At 36.3% G+C, this 21,969-nt stretch overlaps 1 protein-coding gene across 3 annotated transcripts; it reads right to left on the bottom strand.

Annotated features, from left to right (window-relative positions):
- Positions 1-1,612: 1,612 nt before the first annotated feature.
- On the bottom strand, positions 1,613-17,830 carry LOC131601580 (uncharacterized). Of its 3 annotated transcripts, none has more exons than XR_009283724.1 (5): positions 17,581-17,830; positions 16,080-16,586; positions 15,614-15,958; positions 2,671-3,936; positions 1,613-2,345 (listed from the first exon to the last, which is right to left on the bottom strand). XR_009283724.1 is itself a non-coding variant. In XM_058873430.1 (5 exons), exons 1-4 carry the CDS (start codon positions 17,782-17,784, stop codon positions 3,661-3,663), a joined length of 1,332 nt encoding a protein of 443 aa, XP_058729413.1. In that variant the 5' UTR covers positions 17,785-17,830; the 3' UTR covers positions 1,627-2,345; positions 3,647-3,660. The 3 variants fall into 3 exon arrangements, 2 of the variants coding, with proteins under 2 accessions (XP_058729413.1, XP_058729414.1); XM_058873430.1 differs by having other exon boundaries at positions 1,627-2,345; positions 3,647-3,936; XM_058873431.1 differs by lacking the exon at positions 1,613-2,345 and having other exon boundaries at positions 2,377-2,879; positions 3,647-3,936.
- Positions 17,831-21,969: the final 4,139 nt, after the last annotated feature.

Genomic DNA, 21,969 nt, shown 5'->3' with positions numbered 1-21,969 from the left:
ACTTCGTAATCAAAATGTTGACTCTCTCATTAGTATTATAAGGAAAAAATTCACTAAATTGAATAATTGATGTATTTGATCTTATATATAGACCAAATACATCAATTATTCAATAACTCAAACTTATAATAATGGCAAGAGGGTAGTAGGCATTAGCTGCCGGAGTGATAAAATAGACTTTCATTTAATATTATTTAAAATATATTTGATTTAATTAAACCAATTTCAAAAGATTTGATTTGAAACCAAACACATACGGAAAATCACCTCTCTTAAGTTCTATATAAACCCACACCTTGAATCACTCATACTCACCAAGCAAAGCAAAAGCAAATTGCAATATTTCTATTTCAAACTAGGGGTGGCAAAATGGATGGATTGGATGGATTTGGTTTGTTATTGGATGAATCAAAATAATCCATTAATCCATTAATGATCCACTAAAACTTCTTTTAAAAAATCCAATTCAATCTATCCATTAGGTCATAAAATTCATCCAATCCATCCATAAAACATAATTGTAATGGATGGATATCCATCCATCCATAAAATTATCTAAATATTTTAAATTTTTTTTCAATAATTTATATATTATTTGTTAAACATTTTCTTAAAATAAGTTTTTAACTTTAAATTTTTTATATATATATATATATATATATATATATATATATATATATATATATATATATATATATATATATATATATATATATATATATATATATATATATATATATATATATATATATATATATATATATATATATATATATATATATAATTTGAGTTGTAAATATTGAAAAATAGAGATTTGTACTTAATTGAATATTATGAATTACTAAAAACACAACACTATATTAGAAGAATAAGCACGCTAAGATGTGTATATATAAAACCTCGTTTCAGGTTCTGGAATAAAACTAAACAAACACAACACAAAGTGACAAAAATCAAGTATAAATACTATCACATAATTTGAGTGAAGTTCACATGAACTTAAAATAATAGAGTAATGGTTACAATTAATTCATGTGTGAGAGACAAGTGTATTTGTAAAGGTACGTTTAGCGTGAATTTTCATAGTTAGAGGCAAGTGTTTTGGTACAGGTGCGTTTGGCATCACAACTTTTTTAGTGAGAAACAAGTGCATTGGTAAGGATGTGTTTGGAGTCGCAAATGTGAATTTTTCAAAAAGCTGAAAATAGAGTTTTGTAATGAAGTTGCAAACGTATTTTTTTTAAAAGCTGAAAGTAGAGTTTTGCAATGAAGTTGTAAACGTGGTTTTTTTCGAAAAATTGAAATTAAATTTTTGCATTGAAGTTGCAAAAGTGGTTTTTTTTAAAAGCTGAAAGTAGAGTTTTACAATGAAATCGTATAGGTGATTTTTTCAAAAAGCTGAAAATAGAGTTTTGCAATGGAGTCACAAACGTGGTTTCTTCGAAAAGCTTAAAGTAGATTTTTTTGTATTTTTAAAAATTTTTATTTTTTTGGATTTTAAATTTTTTTTTAAATTAATTTTTTATATTTTCGAAAAAAACTCGATTTTTTTTTTTAAAAAAATTGATTTTTCGTTTTTCTGGAAAATCAATTTTTTATATTTTCGCAAAAATTCTTTTTTTTTTCGTTTTTTTCGAGAAAAAAAACTCGATTATTCATATTTTCGTAAAAACTCAATTTTTCTTATTTTTTGAAAATAATTTAATGAATTTAAAGTATAAGAAAAAAATAATCCATTGGATTACCAAAATGTGATGGATGGATTGGATCCATCCATGTATATAAATGGATGGATTTAATCCAATCCATTAATCTACTTCTTATGTGGTGGATGGATTTTTTAGTAGAAGGATTGGATGGATTTTCTCTTAATGGATTTAATTGCCACCCCTATTTCAAACCATTCTCTAAAGAAGCAATGGCAAAGCATGAGAATTTCTGGTATGGTTGCATTGATCTGCATGGTGGTTATTACTGCACCAATGGCAGAGGCTGCAGTCTCATGCGGAGCAGTAACTGGCTCCCTTGTCCCATGCATTTCTTATCTTAAGGGCGGTCCTGGTCCATCACCATAATGCTGTGGTGGAGTGAAAAGACTTAACGCAGCGGCCCAAACTACCCCGACCCTAAGAGGCCGCTTGCAACTGCTTGAAAGGTGCTGCTGATTCCATTCCTGGTTTGAACGCCAACAATGTTGCCACTCTCCCAGGAAAATGTGGTGTTAGAATTCCCTACAGGATAAGCACCTCTACCAACTGTACAAGGTAAGTTTTATAATACTCTTCTTGTAGATTTGGAATCTCAACTATCTGAAAAAGTTGAGTAGGATGTCTTGGATTCTGAACCTGAAAACATATGCAACCAATGACTTATTAAATATGCCTAAAATGGTAAATAAAATGAAACAAAATAAAGGGGAACAAGAAAGTATATTTACAAAGGAATGAGAATAATATGTTGATTTCATATCATATTCTCATTTAAAACACACTAATTTGTTTGCGTTTTTCTTGTATTGCAGCATCAGATTCTAAATATAGTTTGGATGAGAGGAAGAAGCAGATAGCATGGCACTTCTTCCTAATGTAGTATTACCGGCACTAGCTGCAGAGTTAACTAACGAAAATAAAGGAAGGGCAACGAGGGCTCCCTCTCTGCAATTTTCCTCACCTTGTATCAGATTTTCGTCTATAGTTGTATTGCACAATGGATTTTTTCCCAGTTTGAAAGTTGCATTTGTAATAAAGTTATATGATAAATTATTCCATGCTACTTCACTTCCTACTTTTAACAATTCTCGTATTGCTTTCCTTTCCCTGCATTTATTGTTCTTGCTCATTCCAAATTCTTGGAACGTGTGGATTGTGCCTAACTCATTCCTACACAAAACAGGCTAGTAAGGTGAGGATTGCTTCCACTTATAAACACAACACATGCCATATCACTAAACAATGTGAGGCTAAACCACCCCTTCAAACCTAAAACAATAAAGGTGTTGGAGACTGCAATTAAAGCCAGCCAAATGCCGCAATTTAGGCAACTAGAGACGGATCACAATGAAGGCAGAAACTCCAACACATCCCCTCAGGCCTCAATGAGGCCGAAGCTTGGACGATGCAGAAAGCCCAACAAGTGATCTAGGATAGGTTCTGATACCATCTTAGAATGTGTAGGTCGGGTCTATCTAATCCCTATAAAACCGACTTGTAAGGTGGGGCTACCTAGAAAGTAATGCATTGAAAACTTATTATTTAATGAAACAAACATCAACCAACTAAAATTTAATTTACTAAATTGATAGGGGACAGTTATTATGGACACAAAGGACAGATATATGCAACTAAACAAATTTGTCATTTAAAATTAAATATAGCTCAACAACCTTATACTAGAAACTAAATTCAATCAACTAATTTTCAATGTAGATTGTACAAGGGGGTGGCCAGTTATTAACTCATGAGAATTTAAGTAAACAACAAACTACTTCCTCTACTCACTAGAGGACAATAATATTTTAAAATGAAGTCGTAGATGAGATCCGAATTGAGCGCGAGTGCGAGAAAATCAGACGATATGGAGGGTTTCGTTTCTTTTCTGATGTAAAAAAAAGATAGATGACTACATGAACATTGATAACATTACTGACCTACATAAGAGATGTCAATACTGTCTAAATGTAAGATTGAGACGACCAGGACAAAGGCCGGTATCTTGAACCAATTCCTCGGGTGCTGAATTTGGTATGATAGATGAGACACCATGGTAGAGATGTCGAGAATCACCACCAAATATAAGAACATCTCCTGATTCTAGAAGCACATTCTCTGCCTTCTCAACATCCCTTTGATCTCCATAAAGAAATTCGGCTGAATCACCAATAGAGAAGGATACAACTGGCAACCCTTTTTGCAGACTTTCTTTACTTTCATCACGATCCTGCATCAAGTAGTTTTAAAATGGAAGAAAAAATGTAAATGGCTAGCAACAAAGTTAATGAGTTAAGCATTTGAGCAAAAACTTTGTATTTTGCATTTGAAAAGTTACGAGACAATATGAATGCATAGTGTTACACGAATTGATATGCTACTAATAGAAAACATTATGCCACTGTGAGAATATAGTAGTATTAGACAACGTATAATATGCTTTTTGTCATGAAATACTTGGTCCTAACCTAAATACATAAAAAAGGTTCTTTCCTCTTAATTTTCTCCATAACACTTTTTGTAATAATTCATTTTCAAATATCTCAGATAGCGTTGTCAATTAGCAGCATAGCGATTTTGATGAATCCGCTTTGAAAACAGCAACACTATTCTAGTTTTGCTATTGGGATATTAGCCGCCAATATTACAGTTTTTGCTAGTTGATGGAGCGAAAATTGCAGAAAAATATAGAACTTTAGGGTTTTTTTTAACAAAACACTGAAGAACATGCATGTGCCAAACATTATTTATAATATGTTTAAGGGCACTTTTGACCCTTCAAGAATCGCAATTGTGCGATTTTGACCCCCGACTTTTTTTGGGAGAAATTTTGGCCACTTAAATTTTTCCATTTGTGATTTGGTAGTCCCATCCAATTTCCCACCAATTTACCGTTTAGATGACAACAATTATTGACACGGCAATAAAGTAGTCAATCCCAGATAGCGGTGTGGAGTCGCTGACCATAAATCAATAATGGAATAGCAGGATAGCGTACAGCGGGATGACTGCTATTTGATCATTTTTTGGATAAATTACATGAATAATAATTATAAACATATAAAGTGTAAAGGGAAGAACGAAGTGTAGAAAGAGGTGAAGGAGGAACTTTTGTTTTTTTTTTTTTTTTTTGGATTGGGTGAAGTGCAAAAACATCAAGAGAAGGAAGGAAGGTTATGGTTGAGTCTTTGTTAAAATTAATGTGTTGTAACCACTTCTATCTTTAGTAAGCATTATGAGAGAATTGTAACCATCACATTATAACGATTGTCTTTATTTGTATCATTAAGATTGAGAGAACTGAAGAGTCCTCATCTTAATTACCAACTTTTTGTTTTCTCCGTCAGTTTTCTTCAAGCCTATATAAAAGCTTTGTAATGCTAAGCTGTGAGTGATGAATTCAATAAAAATCATTATTCTCTTAAAAATCTAATAAAATATTCCCAACATTTAATATCAAAGCCTCCAGGTTCTCCCAATCCACCCAAATTCAATGGCAGCTCGAACTCAACCTCAACAAATATCAACTATCTCATTCCATAATCTAATGGCGAAGACTATGATTTCTGGCACGTAAAGATGGAGACCATCTTTCGATCTCTTAAACAATGGAAGATTGTGGAAAATGGAGTGGAAGAGCCCATGGAAGAAGACGATCTCAATGAGGACGAGCAGTCTCGACAAGCCGACACAAATGCTCTTTCAATCTTTCAAAGAACAGTCACTAAAACCATCTTTCCCATAATCATGTGTGCCAACACTGCCAAAGAGGCGTGGGAGATATTGCAGAGTGAATTCCAATGAGATGAGAGAGTAAGAGCAATTAAGCTCCAATCACTACTCAAAGAATTCGAAAATGCCAAAATGAAAGAGAGTGGAAAATGGTTACTAGGCAGTGGATGTAGCAACCATATGACGTCGACTTCAAGAATTTTCTCCGAGCTCGACAAAAGTGTCAATGCCCTAGTTCAGTTCGGGAACGAAGAGCAAACAAAATTACAAGGACTTGGAAGAATCGTCTCAGAATTTAGGTTGGACCTAACTCATCCCTACAAAACCGACTTGTAGGGTGAGGATTGCCCCCACTTATAAAGAGAACACATGCCATATCTCTAATCAATGTGAGACTAAATTCACCCCTTCAAAGCTAACACAATGAAGGTGTTAGGGGCTGCAATGAAGGCGACTACGGGCGGACCGCAATTAAGGCGGAAAGTCCAACACTCCCTCTCACGAGTGGGCTTCGATGAGCCCGAAGCGTGGACGACGCGGGAAGCCCAATAATGGATCTAGGATAGGCTCTGATACCATCTCAGAATTTGGGTTAGGCCTAACTCATCTCTACAAAACCGGCTTGCAGGGTGAGGATTGCCCCCACTTATAAACACAACAAAGGCCATATCTCTAAGCAAAGTGGGACTAAATCCACCATTTCAAAGCTAACACAATGAAGGTGCTAGGGGCTGCAACGAAGGCAAGCCAAAGAGTCACAATTAAGGCGACTAGGGGCGGACCGCAATTAAGGCGGAAAGTCCAATAAATCTCCATCGAAATGAAGGAAGGACCGAGCTGCATTAACAATGTCCTCTATGTGTCGGGCTTGCGTCAAAATTTACTCAGCCTCGGACAATTGGTGGAAAATGGGTACAAGATCTGCTTCGATAACAACGAATGCATCATCTTTGATAAATGAGATAAGTCAAAGGTGTTCACCAAGATCAAAATGGTCAATCGAAGCTTTGCTCTCAACATCAATTATGCCAATTTAAAAGCTAACCGAGCTTCCACCTTGGACTACTCGACCTTAACATTATTGCATCAACGACTCAGACATCTCAACTTCCAAAGTCTCAAGGAGTTGTTTGACAAGAGTATGGTGCAAGGACTTCCTCGCATAGAAGGAAAGTAACACGTGTGTGAAGGATGAGCGACGGAAAGCAACATCAACTTCCTTTCCTGAAAGGAGTATTATGGAGAGCTAAAGAAAAGTTGGAACTTGTCCACACTGACGTCTGTGGACCAATGGAGACCCTTTCTCATCCTAAAAATAAGTGTTTTGTTCTTTTCATTGATGATCACACTCGTATGACTTGGGTCTTTTTCATGAGACAAAAGCCCGAAGTATTTATGATATTCAAGAAGTTCAAGAGTCTCGTCGAAAACAGAGTGGGTGCTTCTTCAAAACCCTACGAAGTGATAGGGGCAAGGAAAACACTTCTAAGGAGTTCCACAAGTTTTGTGAAGATTAAGGAGTAGAAAGACAATTAACGGTAAGATACACCCCTCAACAAAATGGTGTTACCGAGAGGAAAAATCAAACGATTGTTGAAATGGCAAAATCTATGATACACGACAAAGGTTTACCCAAAACCTTCTGGGCTGAAGCAGTTTACACTGTTGTTTACCTATCCAATCGATGTCTAACCACGGCCATACCACACAAGACTTCGTTTAAAGCATTTGCTACTCTCAAATTCCAAAAGTGAAATTAGTAAACTTGACAAATCTAGCGAACGATGTATTTTTGTCGGCTACAACTCCATGAGCAAAGGCTATAGATTGTTTAGCCTAAAAGAAAGTCAAGTTATTATGAGCCGAGATGTTCAAGTTGACGAAAATGCTTCATGGAATTGGGAAGAAAGCAAAGTTGAGAAGAAAGACATTCTGATCAGTACTGACAAAGAAAATGAAAATGAGCTTATTTTAATAGATCAAAGCACACCAGATCCGAGCTTAGCTCAACTCAATGAAGAAAGCCTCAACTCAATTGATCCTAACTCATAAAATTCCTCATCCCTGAGCTTAACTCCAAAACGATACACAGATCAATAGACGATATCTATGCTACATGCAATTATTGTTCAGTTGAACCCGAGAACTTTGACGAAGCAATCCAAGAAGAATCGTGGAGGAAAGCGATGGAGGAGAAGATTCGTGTGATCAAGAAGAATCAGACATGACCCCTTGTCGACAATCCAACAAACAAAGAAGTCATAGGTGTCAAATGGATCTACAAGGTCAAGCATAACCCATATGGATCCATTCAAAGGAGCAAAGCAAGATTTGTTGCAAAAGGCTATACTCAGCAGCCTAGAATTGACTACGGGGAGATATTTGCCCTAGTAGCTCGGCTAGACACAATCCGAGCTATAATTGCATTCGCTGCCAGCACAGGATGGAAGCTCTATCAGCTCAATGTCAAGTCAGCATTTCTCAATAGCGAACTGAAAGAAGAAGTCTATGTAGATCAACCTCAAGGCTTCATCCTCAAAGGAAAAGAAGAGAAGGTCTACAAGCTCAAGAAAGCGCTATACGACTTAAACAAGCTCCTCGCGCTTGGTACAGTGAGATCGACAACTACTTCAACCGAACAGGATCTGAGAAGAGCAAGAGTGAAGCAACCTTGTATGTTAAGCGTCAAGGTACTAATGTTCTTATAGTCACTCTTTATGTTGATGATCTTATCTCACTGGAAGCAACAAGAAGATGATCGAAGAGTTCAAAGATGACATGACTCAAAAGTATGAAATGAGCGATATGGGTCTACTTCGACATTTCTTACGCATGGAGATCTACCAAGAAGAAGAGACCGTCTTTATCTGCCAAAAAATGTATGCAGAAAAGATTTTGAAGAAATTCAACATGCTGGGATGCAATCCCCTCTCTACACCACTCATTATGGGGGAAAAATTGAAGAAAGAAGATGGAGGAGAAGCAACGGATGTCACTCATTACCGGAGCCTAGTCGGATATCTGCTATACCTCACACCAACCCGACCTGATCTCATGTATGCTGCAAGTCTGCTCTTAAGGTTTATGCAGAGCCCGAGTCATGTCCAAGGAACAACCGACCTCGAACTAAGCTATCTGTTGGGAAAGATATCACTTAAAACGTCTAATACAAGGCCAACGGATGATTATCCCAAGATCGTATTTTTCCCACACTAAAATAATAACAATAGTAATAATAGAGTAACAATAATAACTTCTTTGTAAAAATGAATGAGAATTTAAATATTATTATTACAATCTCACCAAAACATAAATGGTGGTTAAACTTTTTTGAATTTTTCTTCTCAAAAGGTTGTTTATATGAAGATGTTATTGATGTAGCAGAATATGGCTTTGATAATCAATGAAAGATAGTAAAGAGAGGATATAATTCAAGAAGAGTTTTTCTCCTTTATTTTCCATATACTTTCTATAAAAACCTGCTTCCATTAATTTAATAATTACTATTTTTATTAGTTGATTCTCCTTCATTTTCTCCTTCTACTCGAGAGGAAATTCATCAATTATTCACAATGGACGAATCAACCTCGATGACATCAGCAGCAATGATTAAGTTAACCTCTTCAAATTACTCCATTTGGAAGCCCATAATAGAAGAAATACTTTATTGCAAAGATTTGTATCAACCTTTGCAAAATAAAAGAACGAAGCCAATCAACAAGTTTGATGATGATTGAAATTTGATAATACATCTAAAATTATGGGAAAAGTTTATATTTGATAATACATCAAATTCCAATCATCATCAGACTTGTCAATTGGCTTCGTCCCTTTATTTTGCAAAGGTTGATACAAATCTTTACAATAGAGTATGTCTTCCATTATGAGCTTCAAAATGGGAGTATTTTGAAAAGGTTAACTTAATTATTACTGATGTCATCGAGGTTGGCTCATCCATTGTGAATAATTGATGGATTTCCTCTTTAGCAGGAGAAGAAAATGAAGGAGAATTAACCAATAAAAATAGTAATTATGAAATTAAAGGAGGCACGAGTTTTTTTAGGAAGTATGGAAAGTGTTGGAATATATTATTTCTATTTGTATTATTTCCCTTTATTCTCCATTAAGGAAAGAATTAATATCATTATTGTATTACCATTATATATACCAGCCTAGAGCTGAGGAATAAAATACAACAGCTTTTTACCATTCCTTTCAATATGGTATCAAGAGCTCTGGGTTAGGGTTTACTGTAAAGCTTCCACAACAGCTTCCGATTGACATACCCGTTTAATCCCCTAAGGCGAATCACAGCACGAATTGGCCCGCTCTAGGTTTTGCCTACACCGGATCCTATGATGGCGGTGGCGGTGGCCGCGGTGATGGTGGTGATGGCGGCGACCGCGGTAACGATGGTGGCCGCGAAAATGGCAACGGTGGCGGAAACGGCGACGAAACATCGGATGTCACAAACAATGGCAATTATTTCAATATAGGCGGCAATGACCAAGAGGGTTCCTCATACACCCTCAAGGTCAATATTCCTGAGATGAATGGGAATAACTATAATGAATGGGCCCAAACAGTTCGCTTGGTATTCGATAGCAAAGGAAAGTTGGGTTTTTTAACAGGAGGCTCTGAATCTGAAGGCTCAGGTTTGGCTACTAGGAACCTTGACGAGGGAAAAAGGGTAGACAAAGTTCCTTGATGTGACCACTGTAAGCGTGAATGGCATACGCGTGAAACCTGTTGGAAGCTCAAAGGGAAACCTCCTAACTGGAAGAAGAAAGGTGGTCGTGCATTTCAGGCTAGTAATTTTGATCAAGGGCAGCAAATCTCTTCACCTCAGCTTCCACTCACTACAGAACAACTAGACAGACTGTACAAACTCCTCGAGTCTCCAACTCCTTCTTGCTCTATAGCAACAAAAGGTAATTCTGCATTTATTAGTGTCAGTCCCAGTCATACTTGGATAGTAGATTCAGGTGCCTCTGATCACATGACAGGTGAATCTATTTTTTTCTCTTCATATAGTCCATGTGCAGGTAACCAAAAAATAAAAATTGCAGATGGCTCTTTTTCAGCCATTGCAGGTAAAGGGTCAGTTGTCTTGTCTCCAATGTTAACTCTGAAAAATGTCCTTCATGTTCCAAATTTATCATGTAATTTAATGTCCGTCGGTAAATTAGCCCAAGATATAAATTGTCAAACTAATTTTTTCCGATCTCACTGTGTCTTTCAGGATTTGAACTCGGGGAAGATGATTGGCAGTGCTAAGGAGAGTGGAGGACTCTACTACCTTGACATTGGATCTGCATCACAACTACCTTCAAAAACAATAAGTTCCTGTTTTGAGTCTTTTTCTGTTTTGAATAATAAAGATGACAACATTATGACATGGCATTTAAGATTAGGTCATCCTAGTTTTCGTTACTTAAAACACTTGTTTCCTAAGTTATTTCATAATAAGAACTTTTCTTCGTTTAAATGTGAAACATGTGAGTTTGCAAAACATCATCGTTCCCAATTTTCAATACAGCCTTATAAACCATCAAAACCTTTTTCAATAATTCACAGTGATGTTTGGGGCCCTAACCGTACAAGTACACTCTCTCTCAAAAAATGGTTTATCACATTTATAGATGACCATACAAGAGTATGTTGGGTGTACTTGTTAAAGGGGAAATCAGATGTTTGTCACGCTGTAAAGAATTTTTTTACAATGGTGCAGAATCAATTTCAAACAAATATCCAAGTCTTTAGAAGTGATAATGGCAAAGAATATTTTAACACTATCCTGGATGATTTTTTCCTAAAAAATGGGATTGTACATCAAAGTTCATGTCCTAATACTCCTCAACAAAATGGAGTTGCCAAAAGGAAAAATAGACATTTATTAGAGGTTGCTAGAGCTTTACTTTTCACAAATAAAGTACCAAAATATTTGTGGGGCGAAGCCGTTTTAACAGCTGCATATTTAATTAATAGAATGCCCTCCAAAATTCTTAATTTTCAAACTCCGATTAATACTTTCAAAGAATGTTTTCCTAGTTCTCGTGTTTTAACTGATCTGACATTAAAAATCTTTGGTTGCATGGCTTTTGTTCATGAACATAAGAATGTTGGAAAACTTGAACCACGTGCTATAAAGTGTGTTTTTGTTGGATACTCCCCAACCCAAAAAGGATATAAATGTTTTGATCCAAAAACCAAAAAAATGTTTGTCACTATGGATGTTACATTCTTTGAAAATAAACTTTTTTTTTGATGACACTCATCAAGGGGGAGATATAAAGGAAGACTTGTTTCAAATTGAGAACATGAGTTTTTTAAATAATTTATCTTTGCCTGTATCACAAAGTTCTGAGACTTATACTTCTGCACCAACAGAAAATGGCCATGATTCTTTATCTAATCTTACTCCTGTTATGAGTAACGATCCTTGCGAATCTGAGCCTACATTTTCTCATGTAGAAAACAATGAAATTCCTGAAAACGATGATAGTGATGATCTAATTGAAATGCCACAGAATAATGAGTCACTTCAGGAAAACAGATTTGAATTAGGAAACGGGAGTTGGAAAGGGAAGGTGTTTGTGAAAAAGAACAACAAAGGAATGGGTGAGTCCACATCTCCACACTGTCAAGAATCTGAACCGGGGAATGATCAACCTCCTAAGAATAAGAAAGGTAAGTCCATCTCTGTTTCTGAAAGTCGTATTTTGTATCCTGATATAGATGATCCTATTGCCATTAGAAAACCTGTTAGATCGTGTACTAAACACCCCATGTCCAATTTTATATCATATTCAAACTTGTCTTCATCTCTGTCTGCCTTCACCTCAAAATTGTCTAGTGTAGAAATTCCAAAAAATGTACAGGTTGCGCTAGAAATTCCAAAGTGGAGGGAAGCTGTACTTGAGGAGATGAAAGCTCTAGAAAAGAACAAAACTTGGAGTGTTATGACACTACCGAATGACAAGAAGACAGTTGGATGCAAATGGGTGTTTACTGTGAAGTATAATTCAGATGGGTCAATTGAAAGGTACAAGGCTCGCTTGGTGGCTAAAGGATTTACTCAGACCTATGGTATAGACTACTCAGAGACATTTGCTCCTGTTGCAAAACTGAACACTGTAAGAATTCTTTTATCTCTTGCTGCTAACCTGGATTGGCCCCTACATCAGTTAGATGTTAAGAATGCCTTTCTTAATGGCGATCTAGAAGAAGAAGTATACATGGACATTCCTCCTGGCTTTGAAGACAAATTTGGATCAAATGTATGCAAATTAAATAAGTCTTTGTATGGATTAAAACAGTCTCCTAGAGCTTGGTTTGAAAAATTCACTCAGTCCATGAAGAAACAAGGGTACATTCAAGGACAGGCTGATCACACCTTATTCACAAAGTTCTCCCATGATGGGAAATTGGCTGCCCTGATTGTATATGTTGATGATATTATCCTTACTGGAGACGATACAGTTGAATTGGCAAGAGTAAAAGAGAAATTAGCAGTAGACTTTGAAATCAAGGACTTAGGATCCATGCGATATTTTCTTGGTATGGAGGTTGCTCGGTCAAAGAATGGTATTGTGGTTTCACAGCAGAAATACATTCTAGACTTATTGAAAGAAACAGGAATGAGTGGATGTCGTCCTGCAGATACCCCTATGGATTCTAATGCTAAACTTTGGGGAGAAGGTAGTGTTCCTGTTGACACTGGAAGATATCAGAGATTGGTTGGAAAACTGATTTATTTGTCACACACCCGACCTGATATTGCTTTCTCAGTTAGTGTAGTAAGTCAATTTATGCATTCTCCTTACGAGGAACATCTTGAGGCAGTCTACATGATACTGAGATATTTGAAGGGAAAGCCTGGTAAAGGCTTACATTTCAAGAAAACTAGTGAAAGAAATGTGTCTATCTTCACGGATGCTGATTGGGAAGGCTCAGTCACAGATAGAAGATCAACCTCTGGATATTGTACTTATGTTTGGGGTAATCTTGTGACATGGAGGAGCAAGATACAAGGAGTTGTAGCAAGAAGTAGTGCAGAAGCTGAGTTTAGAGCTATGTCTCAAGGTATTTGTGAAGGATTATGGATCCTTAGAGTCCTAGAAGAACTTAAGATGAAAATTGAGCTTCCATTAAAATTATACTCTGACAGTAAAGCTGCCATTAGCATAGCTCATAACCCAGTTCAACATGACAGAACCAAACATATTGAGATTGATCGACACTTCATAAAAGAGAAGTTAGATGCTGGAATCATATGTCTCCCTTTTGTGACTTCAAATCAGCAAACTGCGGATATCCTTACCAAAAGTTTGGCAAGATCAACCTTTGAGCATTTGATTGACAAGTTGGGCATGATAGATATTTATGCACCAACTTGAGGGGGGTGTTGGAATATATTATTTCTATTTGTATTATTTCCCTTTATTCTCCATTAAGAAAAGAATTAATATCATTATTGTATTACCATTATATATATCAGCCTAGAGCTGAGGAATAAAATACAACAGCTTTTTACCATTCCTTTCAATAGAAAGTAAAGGAGAAAAACTCTCCTTGAATTATAGTCTCTCTTTACTATCTTTCATTGGTTATAAAAGTCATACTCTGCTACATCAATAACATCATCCTAGAAACAACCTTTTGAGAAGAAACATTCAAAAGAGTTTAACCACCATTAATGTTTGGTGAGATTGTAATTAATAACATTTGAATTCCCATTCATTTTTACAAAGAAGTTATTATTGTTACTATTGTTATTATTATAGTGTGGAAAAGTACGATCTTGGGATAATCATCTGTTGACCTTGTATTAGACGTTTTAAGTGATATCTTTTTTAATAAGTGGAATCAGAGACTGGTTGGTTCAGTGGGGAAGCGGAGGTGGATCCTAGTGTGTATCAAGGCTAGGCTTGTGGGGGGAGATTGTTGGATTTCAAGTGTAAAAGTTGTGCTAAAGTCTCGCATCGACTAGGAATGAAGGAAATGTTGGGTTTATAAGAGAGGTGACTCATACCTTCATTGCCTTAAGGTCTTGTAACCATGAACGTTTTCCCCATTGAGACTTTAAGATTTCGTTCCCCGAACTTCCCCAACACTATTTCCCATTGAGACTTTCAGACTTCGTTCCCCGAACTTCCCCAACACTATAAAAAAAAATCACGCTCTTAACCTCGTTGGTTATTGTGATAGTGATCTCGGTGAATCCTTAGACGACATGAAAAGCATCTCAGGATACTGTTTCTCTTTTGGTTCAGCAATGTTCTCATGGTTACCCAAGAAACAACAAAACGTTGCACAATCTTCTGTCGAAGCCGAGTATGTCTCAGCATCACTAGCCACCTACATTATAACCATTGTCTTTATTTGTATCATTAAGATTGAGAGAACGGAAGATTCCTCATCTTGATTACCAACTTTTTGTTTTCTGTCAGTTTTCTTCAAGCCTATATAAAGGCTTTGTAATGCTAAGCTGTGAGTGGTGAATTCAATAAAAATCATTATTCTCTTACAAATGTAATCAAATATTTCCAACAAGTCTCAACTCAAATTTGATTGAAAAATCCAAAAATTACCCTTAAAACGTTTTAAATTTCAGGGGTAATTTCCATTTTTCAAAGGGGAAAAGGAGAGCGGGACAGAAACCTCTCCGGATTGGAAACCGCTCCGCTCCGACTACCCGCTATTTACCCTATAGCGGTCGCTATAGTGTTCTGCACCGCTAAAACTCCTCCAATAAAAGTCAATCTCTGCTCCACTATGCTATAGTGGGATAGGGTCGCTATTGGCTACTCTGCACGACACGATACTCTCGTGGCAAGCATATATTTTCTTTGAAATTATAAATAAGATACACAAAAAAGAGTCAAAAAGTTTGAAACTCTAATTAGGGATTTCATTTGCCCCCACATGTACAATTGATTTTTGGCAGTATTTTAGAAGAAAAGTCATGCAGGCTATGATAGCTTGGTGCCACATCAATAAAAGATGTCCCTTCAGTGTAAATTTTAGAAAAACTTGGAAGGGAGACAACCAAATCACAAAAAGGGAAAACGAAAGGGCCAAAATCGCTCAAAAATAAGTCGGGGATGAAATCACACAATTGTGATTCTTGAACCAAAAATGTAATTCAGCAGCCTTATAGTAATATAGCTAACCTGATGAAGACCAAGCCTTCCAGTAGTTGAATAAAAATTGACAATGCATATATCAGGAGTCATTGAAGGTAGTATATCCTCCACATAGCTTATACCGCATTCCCGATTATATAGCTGATGTGCTTCTTGTATAGCTCTTGTAACCAACTTACTAAAGTGAGGAGGAATACTTGGTGGCTTGCTACCATCAATTACCCTTTTATATCCGTAATTTCTTGTTTGAGGATCCCAATCCATACCAAGACACATCATCATCAATCTAAGTTTGGCTCCATCTGCGTAGCCTGGTTGATAGAATCCTCCAGGACCGAGACCGAGATCACGACAACTTTTCACTATTTCTACCTAAGGTTATTCAAGAAATTATGGTAAAAGAAATAAATCCATGAAGCATTTATGAAATAAATAAGTATTCCAATACATCAAGCATAGAGAATCTAAGAAAGATCAGAGAAAAGTCAAGAACCTGCTCATGATGTGTTAACTGATGTTTGAGGAGAACCATCCCTGGCCTCAGTATCCCTTCATTTGTTCCTTCCTCCTGCATCTCAAATTCAATGCAGTTATCCTTGTTCTCTTCTAGCGGTGTAGCTCCTGTCAATGTAGATTTTCTCTTACCGCGAGAGCAGATGTCATAGTTAAATTTTCTTTGCCTTTTATTATATCGCCTATCGGCTGATGCAGTATCACCCATCTTCAAAAAATGACTTCGATGAGGTGATTCATTATGGTGGCTTTTGAACTTTTTTGTCACTGACAATGTTTTTGTTGGTGATATATTACTATTATCCTCAAAACTGGAACGAAAACTTGATTCGCTATAGTTATTCCTATTGCGTTGTCCCATTTCTAAGTCGACGCGATTTCTTCTCTTGAATTTACTTTGTTCATAATCAGTACTGGTTGTTGGAGAAGGTAAATGATTACAACTAGATATGAACTCAAGGAGTGAACTCTTTGGTTTCTTTTTATCCTGCAGGTCATAACCAAAATAGGGAAAACGAAGACTTGCATTATATCTTATATGCAAAAAGTTAAAAACACACAAACCTAAAAACTATATCTAAATTGTTTTTCCGATACATATATTGATAGTTAGGCGAATTTCAGTTAGTAACTTAGTAGGTATTAATCATAATTTTAAGTTAGTCACTCTCACACGGAGTTAGTTACATGATTAACAAAGGCTAAGGCTCCTACAATAAATGTGTAGCTATGTATGCAACTCAACTTAGATATATATAAACTTGGTTCAATCTTGGATTCTCAATTCTGTTAATCCATCAAAAGCTCATAGCTCGATTTTCGGTAGAGCTTCTTTGGTTGTTTCAAAACATTTAGAAACCGATGCTCGTAGTGTGATCCAATAAGAATAACAAATTTACCCTAAGAATGGTTGAATACTTAATAATGTCTCTAATTCCATATCTGATTCTTCAATTTCAGTTCAACCATCTCAGTTTTCTACATTTCACACCTCTCTTCACCTTATATCCACCACAACCAACCGGACACTGCAGTCACCGCATCACCCCCAAACAGAAACATACATTCTTGCAAATAGTATAATCATCATAATCCACATGAACAATTTTCATAAAACAGAAACACTTATTGTATAAAATATAAATGATAGTAATAATATTAAAAATTCACAACTAAAATTCACATACAACTATGTCAACAAAGCGTCAATCATTATATCGCAGTTAACAGTGGCACACACAACACAGCAGCATTTGCAAGTTACTACAATACAGTTGAGGAAAATTTCCAACATACCATCAAGCAACCATATAGTCAAATCCAATCAAACATAAAATCTAAAATGTGATAGCTAAATAACCACATAGTGAATCAGCATTTTAGTTCTCAAAATGGTAAAGATCACACAACTTAATCCCTAAATTTATAAATTCAGAAAATCATCATTTAAATCTAAAATTACTGGTAAAAATAGGGCTTACATTTGCATCCATGTCTCCACTTCGTGGCTGTGATTCTGGTGGTGATGAATTTGAAGTGAGGTTGTTATTTGTTTCAGCCATGGGTAGTGAAATGTTGTTGGAAGAGAATCGGAGGAGAAAACAGCGATTTAGGGAAAGAGGAGAGTGAAACGACGACGTAAGGGTAGTAGTAGGAATGAAATGTCGTAAAGAAAGCAGGGGCATGGCTGAGATTATTAACAAAAGAATAAGTCACCAGCTTGTATATAGGAAGATCGAGTTTGAAAATTAATGTGATTCCTTTTATTGGACGTGACATAGCAAAAAATCTTTATTTATTTTTTTTCCTGTTGTCAAAATTATATTGTCATACATAGATCATTAAACTTGCTTAAAAAAATGGATATCATAAGTTGGAATTATATGGTAGTAAATTAGTTTTACACCATCATCTAATAAAAGTATAACATTCAGTCATGTTATATCAATATATTAAAAAAAATGATTAAAAAGATATTTCTTCATTCAAATTGAAAAATACATCTATCATTACAAATTCAAGATCGTTAAAAACTGAAAAAGGTGAATCTGCAAACAATCTTGCAGCATCTAGGTTAATAGCATACAACGGCAAACTGAAAGTGCCTACAAATATGACAAAATAAAAGTCACCAGAATATTCATAATTTGGATCTTTCCTCTCATGAACTTTAAGTTGCCTAGAAGCATAAGCTACCACTTGTCGAATCCCTGAGATTGTCAGATCTCTTTCTCCAAACTAGAAGATGAAGTGGTGAGGCTCTCTTCTTGATACAAGTTTGCCCTTAAAACTGTGTTTGCCACAGATCAGGGATGGTTGGGGTTACGATCTGGTATTCTCCCATAGTTTGCCATTCTTTGAGTATTCTCATAAGATGTTTAAAACATTATTTACGTTCCCACAAAAGCTATAATGTTCCTTCCAATGAGGAAACTTTTTCACATAATGGCCAGGCTTTGGACATCTTGAAGAGCAATCTCCTATTCGTCCTTAATTTGTTTTAGAATAGAGGAGGGGTACGTGCACATACTCTAACACCCAAGCCAGTGATCGTCAAAGATGAGAGGTGTAAAGTTGATAAGGAAATTTTTTGTGTGTCATTGATTTGACTTATGTGTCCCTCCTTTTATAGGGTTTATTTTAAGCACCGTTCTTTAGTTTTCATCTGGACCGTTCATACTACCTAGCGGCGATATATAATTTTTTTGCTATCATACGATCCTTCTTTCCCGAACTTTGCTCAGATCAAATGTTTTCTTTAGGGTGGGCCTAAACCTGCTCTCTAGATTGTAGAATCTTCTACTGAATGGGTCCTATTTTCCTTTTAACGTCATTGCTCTTACGTCACTTTGGCCATAAATATCTTCATCTTGGGCCTTTGTGACCTTGTGAATTATTTCTCCCTTGGGTTATTAGTTGGGCTTCAGACCAAATACGATTATTCTTTAACGGACTACGTTCTATAATTGGACCTGGTATGAACAATTTCCCCAAGTCTTATTTGGTGTAACCAAATTAAGGTGTGTAGCCCTTCATAGCACATGGTTCTTTCGATCTACTTTGATCACATAAAATTTTGAGTTCAGGGTTTTTTCCTGAATTATGGTTATGATTCCCTAATTCAGGTTCCTTCTTTTTGCTTTTTCGTTTATCCTAACATTTTTTAATCATTTTCCTAGAAGACGTAAGGATAAAGTACTATATTAGGCTCAATTATTTCATCGTAGAAAAATTTAGCCATTTATTATTTTTTAAGACAGATGTCTCATAGGTGAATCTCTACTTTGCTTGCCATAATATATATATATATATATATATATATATATATATATATAGGGTTCAAGAAGGGGTAGCTTACATAAAAGTACGAAAGGCCAACACGGGGGGCGAGGTACTGAACGAAGCCACCGACCGTCTTAAAAGGGGGCCATGAAACCGCCGAAAAAGGAATATGAAGTCACTTAACCCTAGGTCCAAGAGCCTCAATAATTACCACATCCCAAGGATGAGAGGGAACCTATCACAACTTACCCAACATACATAATGCTAAAACACACAGAGCCTATCACCTCACGTGAGTTGTCATCGTAAATATCACCAAATAGGATTTTTCATCACCACCGTGAGCATGCTCTAACAACCCTTAAATACAAAGGCCTTTGTTAATTTTCTATCCGTGTAGGGATACCATGCACTCATATAATTTTGTCAAGTATAGTGGCGCCTACCGTGAGGTCCGGTAAAATTAACCTGGACTTCAAAGTCAATCTGCATGAGGTTGGTGACGACATAGAGGAAATTTAACCCGCCGAGAAATTTTATTGGTAATCAATCCCAACTTCCATGATCGTCCTGCACCCCTTGGTGACCATTCTCATCAAATTAAAACTCTCGGTTAACCCCTGGGCGAAGCTAACAACGAAAAGCATGATTACTGTAACCTTCATCAGCGAAAATATTTGTCTTCACTTACTCGCCCAACGAAGAGTTGGAGAATCGAGTCACGTCGACATTGAAACTTCAACAACTTCATTTCGTTAAAATCGGAAGCTAGAAAGGCTTCCAAACACGGTGAACCCTTAACTACAACTTGAGTGAGATAGAGGAGTCACCAGGCCTGGCCCTGTGTAGAAGCAGCAAGCTCTACAGCACAGGGTCTCAAATTTTGGAGGGCCCCAAAATCTTAAAAAGTTCAATTTTTTTTACATTAATATTAATAAACATTAAAAAATGTTATACAAAATTAATAAATTAAAAAATACTATGATAAAAGTCTAATACATAAAAATAAGATTTATTAAAGTCAAAATAATTATAATTAAATTTTTTTATTAATATATAATTATATTTTTATGTGTTATTTTTTATCATAATAATTATAATTTTAAAAGTATTTTGGACTTATTTTTTTTAAATTTGAACAGACCTCTAATTTAATTGGGCCGGCTCTGAAAATCGTTGTGAAGGAATCTCGTTTTGAGGCTATCCCGGATAAGAAAATATCTCTTGCATCGACGTTTCGGCTTGTCTGTGCCACCATAAACTCAGAAGGAAGGATTCTCCAAAGTATGTCTAAATACTATAGTGATCAGTAAAGCACACAAAGTGTTCAAAAGAATGCCCAAGTGAAAACCAAAATAATTCCTCAAAGCTTAAAAAGAAGCATAACTTGGGGATCATAGACTTCGGTGACACCGACATTAAAACAACACCCAAATCAGTTGATCATGTCGTCAACTCTGTTGGATAAATTTAAATGCAGTCTTGGAAAGCCAAAAGACAGATTCTCTAGGGCAGACAAACTTTCATAGGAAATAGTTAATCATTAAATGTTATGTCTATTTATGTTTCCCTGGTCTCTATATAAAGACCCTCTCTTTGTAACCTATTTTTCACTTTTGCAACAAATCCTTTGCAAGTCAATATATATCAGAAGAGAGTAGTTTGATCTGTTACCTTCAAATTGGTATCAGAGCGCATGGCAAACATGATGAACCAGATGCCATTGCCGCAACTGTCAAAATCAAACTATGAGAACTGGAGCATCCAGATGAAGGCGCTGCTTGGATCGTTAGATGTGTGGGAGGTTGTAGAAGAAGGGTTTGAAGAACCAGAAACCACGACGGGAAATACAGCAGCCCAGAACAAGGCGTTGAAAGAGACGCGGTCGAAAGACAAAACGGCATTATACATGTTGTTTAGAGCAGTAGACGGATCTGGTTTTGAGAAGATTGCTGGTTCAACTACTTCGAAGCAAGCGTGGGATACACTAGAGACGGTGTTCAGAGGAGCAAATAGAGTCAAGCAAGTTCGTTTGCAAACTCTTCGAGGAGAATTAGAAAGGATGAAGATGAAGGAGACGGAGTCCGTGTCGGACTACATCACGCGTGTGCAAACAGTTGTAAATCAACTGAAGCGAAATGGAGAAGCAATGACCGATGCTCGAGTTGTCGAAAAGATTTTAAGATCTTTGACTGAAAAATTCGAAAATATAGTATGTGCAATAGAGGAGTCGAAGGACCTTGCGACAATCACTGTCGAAGAAGTAGCTGGTTCACTTGAGGCACACGAACAACGCAAAATACAAAAGAAGGAGGAGACACTTGATAATGCAGAACAGACAAAGGAATCCACTAGAGATGAAAGGGCACTTTTATCTCAAAACTGGCGTGGTCGAGGACGTGGTCGTGGAGGTCGAGATGGTGGTCGAAGCTATCAGAACAACAATTTCGAAAGAGGACAGGCAAGTCAACAAAATTGGCGTGGTCGAGGACGTGGTCATAGAGGTGGCAGGTCGAACTCCAACATCGAATGCTACAAATGCAATAAACATGGACATTTTGCGAAGGATTGCAACTCATACAGTTGCT

Source organism: Vicia villosa, linkage group LG5 (genome assembly GCF_029867415.1).
Source record: "Vicia villosa cultivar HV-30 ecotype Madison, WI linkage group LG5, Vvil1.0, whole genome shotgun sequence".
Lineage (NCBI taxonomy): Eukaryota > Viridiplantae > Streptophyta > Magnoliopsida > Fabales > Fabaceae > Vicia > Vicia villosa.
The sequence above is the reverse complement of the archived record's forward strand: the minus strand, read 5'-3'. Positions and strand labels throughout refer to the sequence as shown.